At 47.5% G+C, this 24,584-nt stretch overlaps 1 protein-coding gene across 8 annotated transcripts in view; it reads right to left on the reverse strand.

The window, feature by feature from the left end:
* Positions 1 to 24,584, reverse strand: part of HELZ (helicase with zinc finger) — a 1,413,339-nt gene that overhangs the window by 41,769 nt on the left and 1,346,986 nt on the right. For all 8 annotated transcript variants that reach the window (XM_069199901.1, XM_069199892.1, XM_069199898.1 and 5 more), the window contains one exon: positions 9,883 to 10,138. In XM_069199901.1, the coding sequence (XP_069056002.1) occupies positions 9,883 to 10,138 (256 nt within the window). The remainder of the gene's footprint in view (positions 1 to 9,882; positions 10,139 to 24,584) is intronic.

A 24,584-nucleotide genomic window follows, 5' to 3' on the forward strand; every position in this document is an offset into this window, starting at 1 on the left:
GCACTGGTACCCTCACCTATGGTATAGTGCACCCTGCCTTAGGGCTGTAAGGCCTGCTAGAGGGGTGTCTTACCTATACTGCATAGGCAGTGAGAGGCTGGCATGGCACCCTGAGGGGAGTGCCATGTCGACTTACTCATTTTGTTCTCACCAGCACACACAGGCTTGTAAGCAGTGTGTCTGTGCTGAGTGAGGGGTCTCTAGGGTGGCATAATACATGCTACAGCCCTTAGAGACCTTCCCTGGCATCAGGGCCCTTGGTACCAGAGGTACCAGTTACAAGGGACTTATCTGAATGCCAGGGTGTGCCAATTGTGGAAACAATGGTACATTTTAGGTGAAAGAACACTGGTGCTGGGGCCTGGTTAGCAGGGTCCTAGCACACTTCTCAGTCAAGTCAGCATCAGTATCAGGCAAAAAGTGGGGGGTAACTGCAACAGGGAGCCATTTCTTTACAGTTTCTTTAATGTTTCAACATCCATTCCTCAACTAGTTCATCTTCATAAGGGTCCATAGACCCTCCCAAACATCTCCCTCCCCAGGCCTATCCATCAAATAAGGCACTGGCTCCGCTCTGGGAATAATGTCCTCGGTCGACGACAGATTCAGCGTTGGGCGATATCATCTGGCTCCGTGTTGGAGTTGGCAATGGGGATGATGCTCCCTACAGGCGTCAGCATTGGAGCGGGCACTTAAGATGGTCTTGGTGACAATTCTGCTCTATATCCCTGGGGCCTGACTGGTGCAGAGGGCGAACCCTCCGGTCTGTTCCCAGTTGGGTCCCCTAGTGTGCCTGTAGGGCCCCAAGGCACTCCAGAGGGGTGCGGCTGCCCAAAGATGAGGCGCATGGCCTCATGAAATTCTTTTACTGGGGCCAGCGTTGCTCAGGCTCCAGGAAAATCAGGGAAGCACAGAGCGCACCCAGGATCAGGCCCCGCCGAGTCACAGGGCCTAGAGTGCTGATTCTCTGTGGTCTCGTCTAATGACTTAGACAGATGCAGTGAAGTTGAAGGGGGTTTAGACGATGAACATCAGGAGGGGCTCCTCGAATGATCCTGAGACCTCTCATGTGAACAGGACCTCCAGCGTTGCGGTGTCGATTGACGTTGTGTGGGGAGGAGCTTGAAGGATCAATCCATCAGTGCTTTGAAGTGTATGGTGTGGCAGTCCTCCCACACCTTGGAGTCGTGTCCCGGTTCCAGGCACCACAAACATGCCAAGTGAGGGTCTCTTGTCTATGACAGTCCACAAACAATTTGAAACCAGCTGGCTTCTTTAATGACATCCTAACATCAGGTGGTGAAAAATCTCAAAAAGTCAGCAAAAAGTCAAAAAAGACTATTAAAAAAAACACAATTGAGGGGTAGCTCAGACTTGATCAGAGCGATCTGGTGAGGAAAGGTAAGAAATGAAATCAGTACACCGAGTTGGCGCCTATATACTGGTACCACGCACATCACTTCACATCAGTGCGGATGATGCCGAGCAGAGCAATGCCACCTAACTGTGTGCAGGGGTACCGATCGAAAATTTACAGATCCACTCTGATGCCTGGGGATTTTCTATGGATTAGGAATCTGTGGCTAGATGTCTATACAATATATAAAATAAACTGCATAACAATGCAAAATACATTTCAGCATAAGATACACTAAATCTAAGAAATTACAGGGCATCATCACTGAATAAAATATACAAGCAATGAAAAGTAACATGTTTGCACTTCATGAATATCATGGGTGTAGTAAGGAACATGGGTACCTGTTGAGTATGAGACATGGACACAGTGATTCTACTAACCTTTAGCAGAATGAGGTGCTAATTGTATTCCTTTCTGCATTTTTGTCTAACAAATGTTCCCATATTGAGAACACTGATCTGAGCGATGACAAAGGGGCATCTTTCTACTGTGAGAGTACTTTGTGCTATTTACTTGAACCTGGTGTGGGTTGGTGTAATTGAGCACACGGTACTACCAGAACATGTCAGTTCCAATACAGTTTACAAGAACAAGTTACTTACCTTTGGTAACGCCTTATTTGGTAGAGACTCCAACTAGCCGTAGATTCCTTACCTTAGAATGTTCCCCAGGCATCAGGTTAGATCCAGAAACTTTACGAGTAGTACCTCTGCACACCAGTAGGTGGCATCAGCATCACTGGGGCCAGAAGTGGCATGAGAAGTGCGTACATAGGCGCCACCAAGTGCAATGACATCAGTTACTTTTCAAGAACTTTCCACACCAGAAGTGTGGAGCTACGAAGATTGCTGATGCACAGTGTGCAGACACTAAAAACGTTAAGGGTTACCCTAGGTGGAGAAATCAGCTCACAGAGCACAGAGCTTGGGAGGGTTTTTGAGAAATCTGCAACTAGATAGTCTCTTCCAGATAATGTTTTAATGAAGGTAAGTGACTTGAAAGAGATTCTAGCTGAACCAAGTTCCTTACCTTAGAATAGATACCTCAGCAATCTCTCCCGAGGTGGGTTTGCAAACAGATCAGGATCCCCGAAGGACCGAACAAGCAAAGTGCCCATCACAACAGACCTGACTGCCTAGACAGTGCTTGGTGAACGTGTGCAGAGATGCCCATTTTACAGTCTGACTGATGTCCAGGACGGAGACTCAGCGAGCTAATGCAGTGATCATACCCTTAGCTCTGGTGGAATGAGGTCACAAGCCTTCAGGACATTGCTTTTTGGCCAGTACGTACAAGTTACTTACCTTTAGTGCCGATATATCTGGTAGAAACATATTCTAGTTGCAGTTTCCTTACCTTTGAATTCCCCTGGGCGTCAGTTTGGATCTGGATATTTTTCTTCGAGCAGTACCTCTGCGCGGCGTCGACTGCGCGGGGGTCGTTGGCGTTGTGTTCGCCTTGATGACATTGCGCTCGATTATAGGCGCCACCCCAGGGCGCGCTGACGTCAGTTTCTTTTCACGACTTTTCACGCCAGTAGCGCAGAGCCATGAAGAACATAGAGTGGTGCGCCAAAACTAGGGCCCTTAAAGGGAAGATCCTGTCCCTAGAGATCAGTTTGCAGTGCAGTGAGGATGGGCAGATCGGTAAGAATCTACAACTAGAATATGCCTCTACTAGATATATTGTTACCGAAGGTAAGTAACTTGTACATCTGATAGAGACTTCTAGTTGCAGATTCCTTACCTTTGAATAGATACCCGAGCAATACCACCCCAGTGGAGGGTTGCGAACCAAGATCACACCAAGAAGTCCTCCAGGACCTAACGGCAAAAGACAGTCTTGATGGTTAAGAGCCGTAAAGGGCAGTTGTGAAGCAGCTCGAACAGGGCACACACAAGATATGTTAATACTAGGTTTATATCCCGTTGTGGCATGATGAATGGGAGAGGAGGAAAAAGATGTGTGAGGCTTTTAAGAAACCTCCCAACAATGGGAGATTTAAATAAAGAAGGCTTATCTGGTAACCTCAACAGAGCAGAGATAGCAGAGAGATATCCATTAGGATTGCCCAGGGTGGAGCCCTGTTGGGCAAGGGAAAGAATAAAGAGAAGGACCTGAGAAAGAGGAGCAGCTAGAGGATCGACAGATTTGTTGATGCACCATGCCACAAATTTCTTTCAACAACAGGCGTATACGGTTTTGGTTGAGGGACGCCTGGCTTCCAAGGTAACGTTACAGACTTCAGGTCAAAAGACGTCAACTGTCGCTGCTCAATCTCCACGCAAGGAGGCGGAGGATGGGCAGGTTTGGGTAGATGACCCTCCCCTGTTGCTGCAACAGAAGATCCTCCTGAAGAGGCAGTCTGATCGGAGGAGCAATGGCCATGCTCAACAGCTCGGGATGCCAGACTCTTCATGCCCAGTCTTGAGCCACCAGGATTACATGTGCCAGTCTTACCTGATCTTCTTCAGAACTCTGGGCAGAAGTGGTATGGTCAGAAAGGCATACAGGAGGCCTGAATTCCACTCGTGACGAAAAGCGTTGCCGTGCGAGTGCCGCCTTGAAAACTCCAACGCACAAAACAGCTGGCATTGCGCGTTCTCTACAGAGACGAACAAGTCTAACCAAGGTTCTCCCCACTGAAGGAAGAGACCTTGCACCACCTCCGCATGGAGACGACATTCGTGTTCGACCATGCATCGTTGGCTGAGTTTGTCTGCCCTGGCATTCAGGGAGCCAGCCAGATACATGTGGTCATCCATCCCAGGAGTGACTCATCTGTCACTACTGTAAGATCTGGTTGGGGAAAAGAGAGGGATCTGCCTTTGACCCCATCCTGATTTGTTAACCATCACTGCAGGTCTCTCACAGTTCCTTCTGAGATCTGGACTTTGTCGGAGAGACTCCCCTGATGCTGCGCCCACTGGAACTTCGGGTCCCACTGCAGAGCCCACATATGCCATCTGGCCTTTTGAACCTAGCAGGATGAAGGAGGCCATGAGGCCCAGCAGCCTCAGAGTCATTCTCACCGAAATACAGGATAGAGACTGAAACATTGGCATCATAGCCCGAATATCCTGGATTCGCTTTTCAGGAGGATATGCCGTAAACTGCACTGTATCCAGAACAGCTCAGATGAAAGGGGGTGTCTGAGAAGGAGTCAGATGTGACTTTGGCACGTTGATAGTGAACCACAGTGAATTCAAAAGGTTTGCCGAAGTCTAGAGGTGGGAGACGACAGTATGGGGAGAGTTCACCTTCAACAGCCAATCGTTGAGGTAGGGGAAGACTGGGACCGCTAACCTGGGCAGATGAGCTGCCACCACCACCATCACTTTCGTGAGCACCCGAGGGGCACTGGCAAGGCCAAAAGGGAGCACAGTATACTGAAAGTTCTCGTGACCTACCACGAATCGTAGGTAACGTCTGTGGGATGGCAAGACGGGAATGTGGAAGTATGCGTCTTGCAAATCCAACGATACCATCCAGTCTCTGGGATCCAGGGCAGATAGGACCTGAGCCAAGGTCAACATTTTGAACTTTTCCTTCTTGAGGTAGAGGTTGAGGGACCGAATCCCTAAGATAGGACAAAGACCCTTGTCCTTTTTCGGCATCAGGAAGTAGCAGGAATAGCAACCACGACCTACTTCTGGCAACTGAACCCTCTGTATAGCTCCTTTCGCCAAAAGGGCTTGGACTTGCTGGCAGAGAAGCGCCATATGATCCTCCGATATGCGATTGTATGAAGGTGGCATGGGTGGAGGAGGTGTCTCGAAGGGGAGGAGGTAGCCCCTTCGGACAATCTGGAGAACCCACTTGCCCGAGGTAAGGGATTCCTGGTGTAGTCACGGACTAGGAAGGTTTGGAGGCTGAGGAGGGGGTGGGGAGGACTGGGCGACCCGCTGGCTTCCTGATCCCCGGGTCGTGGGATCCCATGTCCACGCAGAGGTTGTACAGAATGTGCGGGTCAATGGCCAGGGGGAAAGGAACGTGGCTGGGTGCACCTTCTGTAGCCCCCAAAGGGGGGAAAGGCAGACTGCTGGGGGTCTAGGAACAGGCCTGAGGCCATGGGACCGGGCCGTGGCTCGGGAATCCTTGAATCGCTTGAGCGCTGAGTCCACCTTGTCTCCAAAGAGACGTGTGCCATCAAAGGGCATGTCCATCAGAGACTGCTAGATATCCCCTGCGAAGCCAGATGTTCTCAGCCAGGCATGGTGTCTCAATGCTACCGTCAATGCATCCGATCTGCCCAGAGTCAGTTGTTTCCAGTCCACAACGTATCATGAACTTTCTGAGTCCCTCCCGTCTGTCACAGCTTGGGAAAGGACAGTCCAGGCCTCCTCCGGAACTCTAGGCAGCACTTGCACGACCGTATCCCAGAGAGTATGGGAACAGCGGCCCAAAAGGCATGCAGAGTTCATGGACCGCAGCGCTAGACTGTTGGAAGAAAACAACTTCTTACCCAGGTTATCCAGTCTTTTTGACTCCCTATCCGGGGGTGCGGCAGGGAATGTGCTTGATGAAGAGGAAGCCTAGATGACAAGTCTCTCAGGTGTGGGGTGTTGGGTGAGGAATTTTGGGTCTGTCGGCGCAGGCTGATGGCAGTGGGCAATCTTCCTATCCACAGGAGCCCCTGTGCTGGGTCTGGACCAAGTACCCAAAAGGACGTCCGTCAATGCGTTATTAAAGGGAAGAAGGGGTTCTGATTTGGAAGACCCAGACTGAAGCACGTCGGTAAGGATATTAGGCCTAACATCCACAGAAGGTAGCTCAAGGTCCAAGACCTCAGCTGCCCTTCGCACCACCATAGAGTATGAGGCGCCCTCCTCCGTATCCACGTTAGGGGGAGAGATGCAAGTGTCAGGGGAGGTTGTCTAGACCACTGGCAACACCCAAATCCTGCACCCAGTCCATTTAGGGGTCAAGCTGGTATTCTAAACGGTTCAGCGTCCCCTCCAAACTCTCCCCGTATGTATACCCATAAGCATAAGGGTCTGGATGAAGCCTGGGCCCAGGAGAGCCTCTCCTTTCTTCACCCCAACAAACTCAATGAAGAGCTATTTCTCCATTTGGAACTCTTTGGTATGATCAATACAGAATGACAACACTCTTTTTGGGCCCAAGGAGTGAAGTCTCTCCTTCTCTTTTGAGAGGTGAGGTGGAGCAATGAAAGCAGTCAAGGTGGTGGTCTGGCCTATGTGAGGTATTACCACTTACAGCAGAAAAGAGGCACATGCTCTCAACACCAGTTTGTTCTGGAAAAATATTGTGCAAAGAGGGTTCACAGACAGTGCTTGCAGTTCACTAGCCCTCCTGGTCAATGTTATGTCCACTAGAAAGGCTGTTTTTATGGTCACCAAATGGAAAGGGAAATTGTGCAAGTGTTCGAAGGGTGCACCAACAAGAAGGTTAGAAGTAGGTTCAGGTCCAAATAGGGCATGAAGAAGGGATATGGAGGGAAAATATGCTGTAGTCCGTGGTGAACACTTGAGCGCCGCAGGTAAGGCCAAAGGGGAGCAGAGTGAACTGATAATGCTCGTGGCCTACCATGAACCTTTGGTAATGCCTGCGGGAATACAAGTCAGGAATATCAAAGAAGGCACCCTGCAAGTCCATTGCCAACACCCAGAGTCTACAAAAGACAGGACCTCGGTTAAGGTGAGCATCTAGAATTCCTCCTTCAGGAAGAAATTGAGAGGGAGCAGTTCTAAAATAGGGCAAAGGCCTCCGTCCTTCTTGGGCACCAGAAAGAGCGGGAAAAGCAACCACGACCTACTTCTGATGCTAGTGCCCTCTCAATGGCTCCTTTGTCCAAAAGAGCCTGAAGTCTTCAGCCTGGTCCTCCGTCAGATTGCCTGGGGAAGGTGGCATGGGTGGAGGAGTATCTAAGAAAGGGATGGATTAACCCAGCTTAACAATTTGTGGTATGGACACTATGGACTGCCAGCGGTACAGGTGAAGACAGATCCTGGTGCCATCTGTGTGTCTGTGATGTTATGAAGGAAAACTAAAGTGGTTTGAGGCAGGGGTTGCCGGACTGGATGGATCTCAGCTGTGTGTCTCATGAGGCTTATGGGAACATCACTGGTGGCCACAAAAAGACTAGGAAGTCTGTTGACCTTGGTGGCTGGGTTGAAATGGATGCGGGTGGTTGGCCCTACCATAGCCCCACAAGGGGCAAAAGGCAGAATGGAGTTGGCACAGGAACATGGAGAGGCCAAGCATCTGGCAGTGGCTTGGCTGTCCTTAAAGCCCTCCAGAGCTGAATCTGCCTTGTCTACAAAAAAACAGTTATCATCGAACAGCATGTCCACAAGGGATGCCTGGACATCCCACAAAAAAGCCAGTAGATCTCAGTCCAGAGTGGCTTTTCAGTGCCAATGACGATGCAAGCATTCTACTGAGCGAGTCGTTCATATCCAGTTGGCAGTGAATGATGAACTTTATAGCGTTTCTGCAGTCTGCAAAAGCCTGTCACAGTATGTGACCATATGCAGCACTTGTGCAACTAAACCCCAAACTCTGTGGGTGTATTGGGCCAAAAAGCACGCAGTGTTCACTGACTGCAGTGTCGAAAAGAACAGCCTCTTGCCACCGGTGTCCAGCCTCTTGGATTCCCTACCCAGTGGTGTGGTAGAAACACTTGACCCTGGGGGCAGAGGCCTGAACATCCAGACTCTCATGGGTGGAATGCGGTGTGAGGAAAGTTGTGCCCCTAGGACTGGGATGATGGTAGCGGGTTATTGTCCCTGTGCACAGTTTGGCGAAGACCTCGAGCAGGACATTAGTGAGGGCTGCATTAAAGGGGAGGAGAGGTTCTGTGGGTGCGACCCCTGGCTGAAGTACCTCTCTCAAGATGTTCGTCTTGACTGCCACAGAAGACAGCGTAAGCTTCAGGACCTGATCCCTCCCCACCCATTTCATCACCATAGCAAACAAAGCCACTTCCTCCGTAGCCACACTAGGCAGAGATACCATGCAAGTGTCTGGGGAGGTGTCCACTGGCATCTGCCTGTTCCTCGTACCAGTTACTGTTGGCCTCATCAAGGAGGTTGGTTTAACCATCAGTCACCCAAAGAATGAGTTGCTGGCCTCATACATTTCTTCGAGTTGGGCAGGGGTCGCTTTAGCTCCAGCAAACTCAGGGAGGGGCATTGCAGACCAAGAGGCATGCTGTGGGAGCAGGGCCTAGAGTGACAATGTTCTCAAGCCTCGTCTGAAGACTTGGACCATAGCGGTGAAATCTAATAGCACTCACCTTCTTTGATTTTTTTGATTTCTTGTGGGACTTACCTGATGACAGAGTGATGACTCCGTAAACAGGTCTGAGACCTTCCATGCAAATAGGACTTGGAGCGTTGTGAAGGCGACTTGGATCTTTAATCAGAGCTCCCTGAGCTACTTGAGGTTCACGGCGCTGAATTCCACACAAGTCTTGGAGTTGTGGTGCCACTCAAAGCACCAAATGCAAATAGGATGCAATTTGTCTGTGGCAGGAATCAGGGAGCTTAAACCAAACCCTTTTAGGGTTGGCGTGGGTACAGGGGTATAAGCATTTACCACACTAACAAAAAAAGTCTCAAAAAAAGGTTTGACAAAATGTTGAAAGAAGTCAGTCAAAAACTCTCTGTGCTGAGTGGTGCAGAAAGAAAAGAACTGATGTCAGTGCACTGGCCGATATAGGCACAGGGAACGTCACTTCCTGCACAAAAGATTCCGAGCCAAACAATACCACTCACTTTTGCACAAACGTGCTGCTAGTAAAATTTCCAGATGTAGTCTGACACCTGAGCAATATTCTAAGGTAAAGAATCTGTTTCTAGAAGTCTCTATCAGATGTAGGGAGCTTAATGGAATTCTCTCTCATATAAAGAATAAGTACAAGGGTAGACTTTTTCAGGAAGCTGAATTTTCTGCAACACTTAAGTGTGCACATCTATTGCAACATCTTGATTATAGTGAGAAACCAAGGCTTTCAAAAAGAGAGAAATTTATCAACCAAATGTTTGCTATGATTTGGCTAAGACAGCAAACATGCATACATTTTGGAAGAAAATGACTGAAATATTTGGTTACCTGCCACAAATATTTTAAATTTCGACACATTTACCTACTATTTCCAAAGTGAAAGGTTGCACTTTTGTTTTTGTTTTTTTACTTTTCACCAACAAATACACAACTTTTGCTGTTTGCAGTGATTCTTAGCTCATCATTATCAGATATTTATAGATCTTTTACTATAAGGGAAGTATCCTTTTCAGCAAACGGCCAACTTGGAGATATTTAAGTTTTTCTCAACAGGCCAACTGGTCTATTCTTTCAACCAATAACCCTTTTAAGTAGAAAGCTTTAACCCACAGCCCACATGCACAAAAGAGGTAACCAAAACAAAATCAGAAAATCATTCAAGATGAAAACAACAAAAGCTTATGAAGAGTTTATGTTGAGTAGTGCATTACCTAACATTTCCCTAGGTGGCACTGCTCTGCTGGAACCATTGCATGGAATGTTCTGGTATGGGACAGATGAGGTGGCATTCACCCATAACTCAGGGGGTGAATAGTTGAACGGAGGTTGGTTACTGTGGTCCTGAAGATCTTTACATTGACTAAGAGTTTCTTGCTGAGTGCCTAGATCTTCGGGACACGCCTGGACCGAGCTAGATGAAATTCTTCTTTGGTACAATGGTGGCCTGCCTGGTCCTCTTGGTTCATACTGTAAAGCAAATGGAAAAAGCTGAGACAATATACATTCCTTATTTTTTTTTTCGTTTTTCACATTCACTTCCATCTGTTCACCCATAATTCAGGACTAAGGAGGGTGCAATGAGTAACAAGATTTTGCATGCACAAAGGAATTACACAGATTTTAATATTCAAAATTCTTGAACAATGTTCCACACATAGTGTGTTCTCTTTATATAGGTTCTCTTGCAACCATTACAACTGCAGGCAGGGATACTGAAACTTAAAAAAAAAAAAATATGGTGTCAGAGATCTAGCTGGCACCATTTCCGTTCCTTGTATCACACCTACATGCACAATGTCAACCAAAAGCAATAACATCTAGCACATATCTGGGGCTAGTCTACCAAACTCCTTCAGTACTAAATCCTCAATGGTGAATTCTGCATCCCAGTAGGCGTCAGAAGATACTGAAATGAAAAGGGAAGGGAGGCAGTTCACAAAGGAAATGCCTCCCTAAAGCATACATTTTATCTTCGACAGGTTACTCTAACTATATTAGCCCACACTGCTAGACGGAGTTGCCTCAGCTCAGCAGATATAAGCCAAAATGCCCAAAATTTAACTGATCCTCCAAACAAGGCCATCAAGGCTTGCAAAGGTATGGAGAGAAGAACAATTGCTGGGCTGTAGTTATCCTGTGATAGTACCACTGTCTGAAAAGCAGGAGTGAAGATACTGTCCCTCTTAGAATATGCAATTATTAATTCATGTAGGGAATCTATCTTCAAAATTACACCACTTCTGAAGTTGACAATAAGTTATCTCTGTGTTCTCCTCATCAGGCATGCAAATGTTGAATTCTGCCACCAACCCTGTGCCCATGATAGTGTGTGGGTATATTAAAGGGGCTTTGAGGCTATGTCAGCCGGGGAAGCGGATTGGGTAGACCTCTACCATTGATATGAGGCTTGTGGGAGCAATGGTCACGAAAGGTTTCAGGTGCCTGCTGGTCATGGTGGCTAGAGGGAAAACAATAACACTCCTACTGTAGCCAAGGAGTGAGCAGAAGGTGAAATGCAGCTGTTGCAGGGTCACGGTGAGCCCCAACAACCTAGCAGTGGCCTTGAAACATTCAAGCCCGTGACCACCTTGTCTAGAACCTCAGCTGCCCTCCTGGCCTCCATTGCGAAGGAGGCCCCTTCCCCCATAGCCACCGTGGGAGGAGAGAGGAGGCTAGTGTCTGGTGAGGTGCCCTGACCACTGGCAGAACCATACCAGGTGTCATTGGTTATGGACTCTCCTAGGGGGTCAGAATAACCACAGAGATCTTCAGATCCCCTCCACTCATGTTCCTCAGAGAGTCCTTAGGTAAAATAAGGCTCCTTCTCCTATTCAGGCAATGTGGGCCTAGTCAGCGCCTGGACAGTTGTCGGGCTACGCCCTGTATTGTAGTTGGGAATCACCAAGGGTTCAGCACACCTATGGGCATTGGTGGCGCTAGGAACGGCTCCACTACATTGGTCCCAGGAGGAGGTTGTTAAGTCGCAGTCCCAATTGGCGCTGAGGGAAAACCAGCCAGCAGAACCCACGTTGGAGTTCTACCTAAACCCATGGGACCTGAAGGTGCACCAGCCACCCAAAAATGAGACTCATTGCCTCATGAAAATCTCTCCAGTTCAGTGAAACCAGTTGCAGTGCAGAGTGCACTCAGGCATAGGCTTCACAGGGACAATTTGTGAGTGAGGCTTGGACCTGTGTCATTGTTTCCTCATCTGACCCGATGAATGGGACCAAAACGCTTCAACTTCTTGGACTTCTGATGGGACTTACCCAAAGAAGTCCAAGATTGCAAAAATGACTGGCGAAAAACAACTCCAAGAGGGGTCTTGGGATTTCCTTTGTGAATGGGACCCGAAGCGGTGAAAGGTCACGTAGGAATCAGCTAGAAGCTTCATGGCTCACTTGCGGATGCCGTGTGGATTCACGGTCCTGCAACCCAGGTAGACCTTGGAGTCGTGGACTGGCTCCAGGCACCAGACACAGCAAGTTGGGGTCTGTCACTGACATTAGCCTGTGACAGGCACCACAAGGTTTGATACCAGTCGGTTTCCTAGAAGACATTTTCCAAAAGAAGAATGTAAAAAAAAAAAAAAAAAAATGGTTGAGTAAAGTTGACAAAATGGTAGTAGAAGTCAATCAAAAAGTGACTTAGGGGAAGCTTGATCTGGATCCATGCTGATGGTGTGGAAAAGAAGGAATTGAGGTTAGCGCTCTGGGGGTGGCACCTATATAGGCACTATGCACATCACTTCTCGCACAGACTCCGCTCAAAAATCTCTGGATCCAGCCTGACGCTCGGGAATATATTTAGGTAAGTTATTTGCTGCTAGAAGTCTCCATTAGATCTCAGAAACTGGTAAATACTCAGAGCACCATCCCATGCCATTGTTATTTTGTACACCATGTCACCTCAGTTTGGAACATGGCTGGACTGTTCCCTCTGAAGCAGTCAAGAATGATTAGCATATGGCTGTGTCCAAATTAAGGTGGGCTGGTGTGCAAAATAACAATGGACTGAGATGGTGCTCTGAGTATTTACCAGTTTCTGAGACCTGATGGAGACTTATAGAAACCAGCAGCTATCAATAATTCAAACATTACATTAATCACTCTTTTATATACTTTAGTGTGTAACTTTTAGGTAATGGCTCTCCTATGGTGTGATGTCTATACCTTCCAGATGGATGACAAAGGGGGTTTGGGTGTGGGAAGGGTGTTCCTGTTCCTTGTCTCACTAGACAGACTAAAGCAAAAAGCAAGGGGAAAGGGAAACATGGACCAAAAGCAGCTTAGGGCTACACAAAGTGGGTGTCCCCTCCACACAAGCTGGCTCTGGGCATATAAGTGGAAACACAAGAACACTCCAGGACCTGTGGAGACGCAGAAGGACTGCTCTGCTGTCTGAAGCCTGAGGGAAGAATGAACCTGGTTGTTTTGAATTCTGGACCCCAGAAGTAAATTCAAGGGTCAGCTGGCTGACCACCTGTTTCAGCAACAGGGACAGAACAAGCTTTCGGAGGGTCATCCTTGAAACTGCCTAGCTAACTTGTATCAACTGGACCTGCCTGAACCCTGCTGCTGGCCTCAATTGGGGTGAGTCCCAGTCCCCACAACATGGTCACCACGTCCTAGATCCTTGGACTGTGTTAGAGTGTACTCCTCCAACCCTAAAACCGCAAGTACCGAACTCCAGGTAAAAAAACAGGGTCTCTATGCTTTTCACGTCACAAAGATCCATCCCGGGTCTCCTCGTGCTTGCAAGTAGACTTCACAGAGTCAACGCAACCTCATCTGACTGCAGACAAGATTTTCCCCGGATACAGATCCTGGATTTTGCTGTTCAGAGCTCTTTGTGTTCTGACCAACGGCTGGGTATTAAGCAAACCAACATAGATGAGCCACTCTACGGATCCAGCTTTCAGCCCGACTGCCAATCAACTCATCAAGAAGAGCTCCTGTGTGAAAACTGGACTAACTTAGAAGGTAACCTTTCCACTGAACCTGGTGCCTGTAAGAGACCCATACTCCTTTGCAGTCGGCCTTAATGCTTGATTTTGACCAGGTAACTGTGATTGGCACTTCTGGCACTATTTCTACAGAAAATGTTAAAACAGGGTGCAGAAGGGCAATGTTTAATTGGTGTTGATTCCAGTCCTGGTGGTGGGCTGGAGAGAGAAAAAGAGACAGCATGGGTATTGTTGGACTACGTAGATGTGTTCAAAATACATTTCTGTAGGAAAATCTCCTTCAGAAACCGGGGATGGTATATGAAGCACAAGTTGTAGGTTAGTAATAGTGATGATTTGAAACATTAGTGCCTCCTCAAAAAGGCAAAGGGTGAACATTAACCATGTTAGACGTGGTGCAATTGTCAAGAACTAGACAGACACATTTTGCACAACAGTATTACTGGCACAGTTAGATTGCCTACAGTTCCACCAAGCAATACTATCTTTCTGATGGATCCTCAATCCACCTGTTGAGTCCTCATATTAGAATAGCCCAAAAGGAACCAGACTGTATCCATAGTTTTGTTCCCATGTGCCTGTAGCTCCGCACTGGCACCGTACAGCCTGGAAGAACAAGTTACTTACCTTTGGTAACGCCTTATCTGGTAGAGACATATTCTAGTTGCAGAGTCCTTACCTTTGAATTAGCCCCAGGTGTTAGCTTGATATGGAGAATTTTCTGAGCAGTACCCCTGCGCCGTTAGGTGGCACTGGTCGGCTCAGTGTCCTTCGCTGGCATTGTCTGCGCCAGATATGATTTTGCGGGTCCTATATAGGCTCCACCCCTTCGTGCTAACATCTTTTTCTTTTCACGACTTTTCACACCAGAAGCGCAGAGCTAAGAAGAACACGGACTACTGGTGCATCAAAACTAAGGCCAAGAGTCCTTCTCTTAGGAATCAATTCATAGAGCGGGAGGATGGGAACGTCTGAACTGCAACAAGATATTGTCTCTACCAGATAAGGGGCTACGGAATGGAACTAACATCCTTATCTGATAGAAACTTTTAGTTGCAGATAGTTTACCTTTGAATAGATACTCAAGCAATACCATCCCCGGAGGTGGGTCTGCGAACCAAGATCATACTAGAAAGTCCTCTGGGACCAAACAGGCAAAGTACCTGTCCCTATGGAACTGACTTTCCAGGCAGTAGAGTTTGGTGAACGTGGGCAGGGATGCCCACGATGCTGCCTGACAGATGCAAAGGACTGGAACTTCACCTGCTAACGTGGATGTAGCTTAGGTAGAATGAGCATGTAAACCTTCAAATGGTTGCTTTTTGGCCACTGCGTAGCCAATCTTAATGCAAAGTACAACCCATATGGAGATGGCACTGCCCAACCTTTCTTCTTACCCACATAACCAATAAAAAGTTGATAATCCACCTGGAACTCTTAAGTACAATCAAGGTAGAATGCTGATGCTCTTTTTATGTCTAGGCGATGGACTCTCTCCTCTTCCTAAAAAGAATGTGGGAGTGCATAAAAGTAGACAAGGTAATGGATTGGCCTACATGAAAGGGTGTAACCACTTCTGGAAGAAAAGAGGCCCTAGTGCGAAGCACCACTTTGTCAGGATAGACTTGAAATGCAGGGCGACTTCAAGGACAATACCTGCATTTGACGCACCCTGCGGGCAGCTGTAGTGCTCACAAGGAATGAAGATTTCAAGGTGGGAAGCCTGAGAGGACAATTGTGGAGAAGCTTGAAAGGAGCGCACATCAGAAAGGTCAAACCCAAATTCAAATTCCATTGAGGCATAATAAATGGAGATGGAGGATGTTGGAAAGTCCCCTCTTTCTGGAATGGTTACCCCCACTTTGTGCCTGATGTCAGTGTGCTTAGACTGTTTTCATTGGGATCCTGCTAATAAGGACCCCAAAGATTGTGCTCTCTCCTTCAAATTTGGTTGTCTTGGTACCACTTACACTTACTGACATACTGGTAAACTACTGTAGATGGTACTTAGTTACCCAGGGCAATGGTATGGCAGTGGTCTCCCATGGGCTGCAGCATGTATTATGCCACCCATGGGAGCCCATGCAAACTGTGTCTGCAGGCCTGCCATTGCAGCCTGTGTGAAAAGGTGCACGCAACCTTTCATTGCTCGTCACTGCACCAGGTCAATGTAAGTCACCCCTATGGTAGGCCCTCCTAGCCCAGACGGCAGTGTGGAGGTTCCTGTGTGTGAGGGCACCCCTGCATGAGCAGAGGTGCAGCTGCAAACTCCAGTTACAATGCTCTGGACTTCATAACTATGGGGAAAACATTTTACCAGTGAAATTACCACAGGTCATTCTGTGGTCCGGCTACACAGTGGTAACTCCAAACCTAGCATGTTTGGTATCAAACATGGCCGAAACATACCCCAATACTAAGTCCAGTATTGGTGGCATGATCCCATGCACTCTGGGGGTTCCTTAGAGGACCTCCAGTATTTCTTCTACCAGTCTTATAGGCTTTGTGGGCAGCCCACATGGCTGCAGCCCCACAGACAGGTTTCTGCCCTCCTGATGCTTGACCAGCTCAAACAGGGGAGGGCAGAACAAATAATTTCCTGTGGGAGAGGGAATGCAACACCCTCTCCCATCGAAATAGGTGTTACAAGGTTGGGGAGGGGTAGTCTCCCCCCACCACCAGCTTACTTTCGAGGGCACATTTGGTGCCCTCCTTGCATAGTCCAATTTGCACCAGTCCAGGGACCCCCAATCGCTGCTCTGGCACGAAACCACACAAAGAAAAGGGGAGTGACCACTCCCCTGTTCATCACCACCCCAGGGGTGATGTCCAGAGCTCTTCCAGGTGACTCTGCCATCTTGGAAACGAGATGTGCAGAGGCCCCTGGAAGCATCTGGTTGGTTAGGACAGGTGACTGACGCCAGTGGCCCCCTCTGATAGGTGGTCACCCTGCAGAGTGACCAAAACCCCCCGTTAGGGCTTTTTAGGGATCCCCTTGAGGGTGGGTCCCCAGATTCGGCGTGCAAGACTCCACCAGGACTCCTCTGCATCGACCTCTTTTGCTCCTGGCCACTGGAACCACTGCTGAACTTCACAGGAACCAAACAAGCCTGCAACTCTTGAGAGGACGACCTCACCTTACAACATTTTTTTCCCGGCTGCTCCCAGCAATTGAAACATTTCCACAGCTGTGCATCCTCTGCGGTCAGCAATACTATAGCTGCACCGAAGAAGCAAGAAGGAATCTCTCTTGGAGTCGAGGAGTCACTCCTCTGCATCCGAAGGCAACTAAGGCAATGGTGTCCAGTTGCGGGGATCTAATCTACACAGGAACTCTGTGGATCCTCCAACACAGGCGGAGGTGTTGAGTTGTCCTCTTGGTCCTCTCTGCCCTCTGTCCAATTTGGGAGACAGTGAGCCCTTGCCTCTCCTTGCAGGACAGTACCCCTTTACACGTGACTCTTGCCACAACCAAGGCTTGTTGACTCCTGGTCCAAGGGATCTTCAGTCTGAATGTAGCCTCAGCATCCAGCACTTCATCCTTGCAAGGACAGTCTCTCTTCTGCTGATCCAGCGATGTGGGATTCCTCTCCAGGTGTGCTGACTTGGCCTCACCTCAATTTACTGTGCCTTCTGCCAGTGGGTTGCCTGTGGGGGTTACGACTGCTTCTGCTGGCTCTTTCGACTGCTAAGGGTCAGCCCGGATATCCCTCCAAGGGTCGAGTTCCCTGGGCCTTGCTGGTCCTCTTCTTCTCTGTCAATCTACCTCTGCCCAGATTTGGGTTTGCCAAGGCTTCTTGGTGGTCCTATTGACCACGGACCATCTACGACCCAGCGACTCGTGTGGGACATCATCTGCACAACTCCAAGGACCTCCATGCAGCTCCTGGGCTCCAAAGCTGATCTTCATCTTCCCTCATTGACCCAGATCTTCATCCACAGAAAGGTAGGTAGTGGCTCCTGCCCCACCTGAACACTCCTGCGTGGACTGGATTCTGTCCTGTTCCTTTGCAGGTTCTCTTCATCTGGAATCCCCCATTGGGTTCCACTGGACTGGTCCTGGTCTTGCAATCTTCCTTTTGTAAGTGCCCTTGTTAGTCTTTGGAAAGCCCAGGTAACTTACCTTTACTCTCCTACTCGCTGGGGGTCATCTAGGTACCCACTTTCAGGGGTCCCAAGCTCTCCCAGCTCCCTTCTAACTATTCCACATCCTCGGGTGGGGGCTTCACTTTGCATTCCACTATTGTAGTATATGGTTTGGCCCCCTGTAGGGCCCTAGCTATTTTCTGCTATTTCTTGCCAATGCTTGTTGTTTTTATATGCTATTCCAAATATTTACTGTGTATATCGTCAAGGCCTCGGGACAATCGGGTAGGTCGAGGCACAAGATGAGTAAGAAGCTGAAGCGTTTTTTGACTTCTCCTCATCCATCAGAGATTCCAAAAGCAACACCATAAAACACAGACTCCTGTGGGAGAAGGTAGCACACCTGAAAGAGACGCTACTGAAAGTCCACGTTGTGCATACACTTGGACACCAGCACGTTGCTGGAAATACTTTGCCTGATGAAGCCGCAAAGTCAGCAGTGGAAGTAGCCACTGTAGCTGCAGTGACTCGTTTGAGTTCCAAACCAGACGCAGACATTTTGGCTGCCATAAAGTCTACGGCTGATGGTACGCCCCATCCTAAAGGATTCCCTAACAAATATCAATACTATATGGGAAGTATGCTCAACGCTGAAGCTAGAATACCAGGCGTAGGCGTACGTGACATCCCTAACAAAGATATAAGACCACAATTGATCAAAGCAGCGCATGAGGGGGTGGCATCTGCACATGCTGGTGTGGTGGCTACAATTTCAATCTTACAGGCCCTTTATTGGTGGCCCGGTCTCTACAAAGAGACTAAGCAGTATGTCCTTTGTTGTGACATCTGTCAGCAAATTAAAGTTTCTATGGCCAAGTGCCTGCCGCAGACACCCCTCCTGATTTCAAGCAAACCATTACAGTGTGTGTACTTGGACCACTGCGGTCCACTAACACCTGATAGTGCATACAAATACATATTAGTCGCTGTTGATTCATGCTCCAGATTTGTATGGGTATAGCCACAACGATCGGCTGACGCTCGGACTGTTATTAAAGATTTGCAAGTCTTTATCGGTACATATGCAGTTGCGGCGTTCCACTCGGACCAGGGCCCTGCTTTCGCTTCAAGGGCATTCAGGGACACCATGGCTTCGTTGGGGGTCCAACTGCAGTACTCGTCTCCATTTCATCCCGAGGGAAATAGTGTTGTGGAGCGCTTAAACAACGATTTAAAGTAATCCTTGACAGCCAGAGTCTTAGGTACAGGTCTTAGTTGGCTTACCCACCTGGATGGAGTTCTGAGAGCACTAAATAACCTGCCTAGAAAGTCCCTGGGGGGTCGTACTTCATATGAGTGCCTGTTCGGAACTCAAATGTTTGTTCCGGATCTTGATGGTCCTGGCGTGGAGGCAGCAGAAACACCTTTTGTCATAAATGAACGTGTCACTGTTTTACAGGAATTACAACAGTTCTGTGAAGAGAATTCTTCTAAAAGTGCTGCCTCCACAGGAATTAAGGATGTGTCTGTAACATCTACCGGCTGGATTCCCAGAGTTGGGGATCTTGTACGTGAAAAGGTCGCAGTGAAAAAAAAGAATTTGGCCCTTCTTATCGAGCACCAGTCCCTGTACTGGGGATACACGGTACCAGAACTGTTATTCTACCACCGTTGCCAGGTGCCAAAGAAAATCGTTTTGTTTCAATTGACAATCTCAGATTACACCATGTGGCCGATCCTGCACAGCTGACCAAGGGGAACATCCAGTAGTTCCCGAATCCCTCTCACTACTGGAGAAGAAGTTCCGCTACAAGTTGTTAAGTTGTTTATACCAACACTGATACCTCTCCGAGCTTGGGGAGGGTAGATGATGATCTTGCATTAGTTCCACTAACAGCAAACAATTTAGAAACATTTGATCAAGTCACCTCGACTACGAGCCAGACAGATGGTGCTGTCTACAGTGTGCCACCACCGGAAACACCAACTCCACCACTGACAACGGCTACGACATTTGCACGAACAGCCTCTGATTATTTTGCCGACTTCAATGACGGTCTATCGGACTCATTCGCCAGCTGACCTGTCAGGTGCACATAAGCTAATACATTGGCTTAAAAAAACATACCTCATTTTTCCATGGTACTATGTATGGCTTTCTTTGACTGTTTTAGCCTTTCTACTTTGGATTGGTTTTGTTATAACATTTTTCTTGTTAATACATGGTCATTTTTTCCCCGAAAGATCGGCGGTTGAACAGGTGGAGAAGGTTTTGAAACAACATTTTTCATCACATAAAATTCGAAGAGACTTGTCTTTTGTGAACACTTACGCAGTGCCAATTCCTGATGTGATTGTTTGGGACAAAGTAATGTTCGATATATATGGTCCCACGGAAATTATTCAAATACCGTATGTGTTAAAATTATCAATGTATGATATAGTCATACCAGGCATTATATCGGATGATTGGGACGTGAAAACAGTTGATTCTATGATGACAGAATTGCAATATTATACTGTCTTTGAAAACGAAGATGTTTACCAATTCAAAGAAAATTATGGTGATATGTTTTGCTATAATTATTATGGGCACCACTTCAAACATAGAGCGAGTAGTCCCAAACTAAATTTAATTACACGCAATGGGAACATTGTCCAACTCCACCGCAAGGGAGTTCTAAAACTTATACTGAAAAGTTTGCGTATTTTTCTGGGCATCATCAAAAAAATGCTGAGTCATATTATTTTAAAGTAACTCCTACTAAGGATATACAGATGTTATTGACCAATACGAAATGTATATATTCAGAATCCTTTGTTTCCCGGTTATTAATAGACGGTTATGAATATTGGTCCAAATCTATTGATTTGAAAAGTGTTTGGGGAACACAAAACTGGCAGACCAAGGGAAAGGAAACATTGTTTAGAGCATGTCTAATCCCTGTTCATATGATCTTTTTAGATGAAACAGTGCAACAAAACAGTTGTTTAGGATTAGCAACAATCAGGGAATTAAACATGCCCAGTATACCTGCCCCTGCAAAATTTGATAGCTGGCAAAAGTACACAAATGCAACTAAAGATGAGCTCAATGAGTGGGTCCAGAATGGTACGTTTAATGCTTCACTGACACGTCCAGGCAGGTGGTTATTGTGGCCCATAGATACCAACGGGTGTCATCAACGTTTTGTCACCTCCTCGGGGGGTTTTAGGACGAATAGGCAGGACCCTCGCTATATATCACCAGAACATGCTGATATAATTACAACATATAGTGTAGGAAAATTGTGCCAACAGTGGCTCAAATCATCCTCTCTAGATGCGGTTAAAGCACACCTCAATTTCTGGTCTAACACCACTGACTTACAAGATTTCTTGTCAGGCCCCAAAATACCACGTAGGAAAGGGTTTCTTGTATGCAGTATACAATGAAATAGGTCTTCTTTATACCATGGGCAGAGTCAGACCAGGTCCATTATGCAGTTGGGTTGGACACTTCAAACATTGAAGGCGGGTTGCGTTCCGTGGCAGCACATCAGTGTCAGGGAAATATTTTTCTCCTTTAATCTAATGCGGCAACAACAACTAATGGCTAAGAAAGAAGAAACTTATATCATGCTTAACATAGAGAAAATAGAGAGGTCGCCTTTCACCGTGGTAGAAATACCATCGGCAAAGTGGTTAATACACGGGGTTATTAATCTGCCTATTTCAACGCTACAATTCACCTCCTGTTTGAAATACATTCCAGTAGGCAGATATGAAAAAGAGGAAGATTCCAGCCAGGGAACGACAACTGTATGCTGAATGCTCTGCTGCAGATGCTGACGCAGATCACAGGCCTTTGCTCAGGTATGAGGGTTGATGTCTGCCCGGGGTAACTATTAGTTAGATGAGAACCACTCCCAGGACCTTCCTCTCGACCGGGACTTCGAATTGTGCAGAGTCGAGCGTCAGGCTGCCATCAGCTTCAGGGACTCCTCCCTTAAAGTCTTTGGATGCATGGCCCCACACTCTGTGCACAAGTTCGGGTCGTGGTCATGACACCAGAGGGCAGATCGGTCACGAACACTGCCCGAAGACATGACCTGCAAAGCTTAAATCCGGCCTTCCTTGATGATATCTTTGTTGCACCGGGAGTAGAAAACTCGAAAAATCTTAAACAAAATGTCAAAAAAAGGCCAGTCAAAAAGTGACTGAAGGGTAGCTCTCTCCGGATCAGCACTAGCTGGCATGGAAAGAAAAGAACTGATGTGAAACGTGCCGGGTGGCACCTATATAGGACCTGCAACGTCATATCCAGCATGGACCACACAGACGACAGACACTATGCTGACTGACATCACCTAACGGCGCATAGGGGTACTGATCAGAAAATTCTCCAGATCAACTTGAGATATGGGGGAAATTCAAAGGTAAGGAATCTGCAACTAGAAGTCTCTATCAGATTTGATGGAGCAGCAGTGCATAGAAGCTTCACCAATGCACAAAATTATTCTCTCTTTTCAATTTCCACACTCTCAGATGCAGAGAGTTGTTGGTAACATCATGCTGAATATTAACATGGCACAGTTTAAGATGTTAAAATTAGGCCACTTGACACAATGGGGAAGTGGGAAAGCAATGAGGAATTTGGGGTTGAATAAAGTATGTATCAAAAGATTACGTTTGGTAATGTCCTTTCTTGTGGATATTCGTCTCAATGCAGATTCCTCACCCTGTGACCATTTCCAAACCGCCAGAGTGGATCTAGAAACTTTTAGAGCAACACACCTGCATGTTGTGGATGCCATCATACCACTACTACAAGCCTATGTTGTTTAGCACTAGAGGTGATCAGTAGAACCACATAAGCGTTACAGATGCATGCAGACATATTTTGTTTTATTACGATGTCTGTGCCCTCAGACACAGAGCCCAACAGCAGACTGGCTTGACCAGTGATCAGATCTCTAGACTGGGAGATGGAAAAGAGCCCAGTTCACAGAATGGGGAAGTAGGAGGGTTAGGCAGTTCTCTACAGTTAGGCAGAATATGCACCAGAAACAGCATTACCAAAGCTAAATAACATGTTATTCTGATGGATACTACGAACTGCAGATTCCTCGCCTGGTGAACAAATATCATAGAAGTATCTCTAGGTGGTGGGTCAGTAAACTGGCTCATACCAAAAAGTCCTACAGGAACGAAATGGTAAAATACCATCTTGAGGGATCAGACTAATGAGGCAGCAGTACTATGTGGCAGTGTGTACTAATACTCACATAGCCGCATGATGAATCTCCAGAACAGGCACTCTGCATGCTAACGCAGTGATAGCAGATTTGGCTCTGGTGGACTTAGACCGCAGGCCTTCCAGAGGCTGCTTTTTGGGCAGCCGGTAGCAGGTGCTGATGCAGAGCACAATCGGTTGAGGGATGGTTTACTTCAGTACTTCCTTTCCCTTCTTTTCATTAGCCTGCCCAACAAACAGCTGATTGTCCACTCGATTTTCTTTGCTGCACTGAATAACAAAACAGTGTGCTTGCTTGTGGACCAAATGCTGGTGTCCCTCTTCCTCTTTTGAGAGAGAAGGCTGAGCAAGAATGAAGGAAGGCTGATAGCCTGCCAGATGTGAAACTGTTACCACTTTTGGTAGAAAACAAGCTCAGGTCCTCACCACTAGCTTACTAGGAAAGAATGATGTATAAGGAGGTTGCACAGGAAAATCCTGAAGCTTGCTCACATGCTGAACTAAAGTTGGGCATAAGGTAGTCAGTTTTGTGGGTCATCAGCTCAAAGGGGGTTTTAGGAACGTGCCTCTTTTGACATGGTCACCCTCCCTTCCCCACACTTGTGCTGGTTTCTGGTGTAATTTTGACTGAAAGTGCACTCGGTTCCTGATAACCAGGACCCCAGTGCCAGATCTCTTCCCTCAAAACTGCAGAATCGTTTTTCCCAATTGGCAAAACCATTAGATACCACTGTAAGTCCCTAGTAAATGGTACCCCTGGTACCTAAGGCCTGGGGTACTAAGGAAGGTCCCTAAGGGCTGCAGCACGAATTATGCCTCCCTAAGGAACCCTCACCAAGCACATGACCAGCTGCCATTGTAGGCTGCGTGTCCTGCTGCAGGCAAAAGTGAAAATACGACATGGCACACAGCCTGTGTGCCATGTTCCCTAAACACTGCATGCAATATATGTAAGTCAGCCCCTAGCAGCCCTGGTTGATTCTCAGACATAGTAAGTGTCCAGGGAAACCATTTTTTAAATGCTTGTGCTGGACACTAGTCACTACGAGTTCCCCAGCTACATGATGCTTCCCTGAATATAGGGATGTTTATTATCAAACATCTTAGATTAATAAACCCTCACTAATGCCAGTGATGATTTATTAAGAACAGCACCCATGGGGCACCTTATAGTTGCCCCCTGAAAACCTACCAGCTACTAGTGGATTGACTGGCTGGTCCTGACTAGTTCAGCCACAATTGCTGCTGCCCCTCCTCTCCACCCCCTAAAGTGAGAGCCAGCCTTTGCAAGGGCCAGAGACAAAAGCCTGCATTGGGTGGGGATTTATCACCTCACCCAGGCAGGATGGACTTTCCAGGGCAGGAAGCTTCAAAGGCCTAGCCGCCTTTGTAATGGGACCCAGTTCTCTCCATATGGTGGAGAGGGCTGACCCCCCTGTCCTGGTCCCCCTTTTGGTGGCAGCACAGGCCGGAAAATTAGGCACATTAGGGGGTGTGCACGCTTCATGCCAGTCCCACCCCTAAGGTGGATGAGCTGCCGTGGACACTACTTTTTAAATTCCTCCATCTTATTTGAAAGAAAGTAGGCCACGAAGGTTAGGGTTATGCCCACTTCCCAGAGGGCT

The sequence above is a fragment of the Pleurodeles waltl genome, chromosome 7, assembly GCF_031143425.1.
Source record: "Pleurodeles waltl isolate 20211129_DDA chromosome 7, aPleWal1.hap1.20221129, whole genome shotgun sequence".
Taxonomy (NCBI): domain Eukaryota; kingdom Metazoa; phylum Chordata; class Amphibia; order Caudata; family Salamandridae; genus Pleurodeles; species Pleurodeles waltl.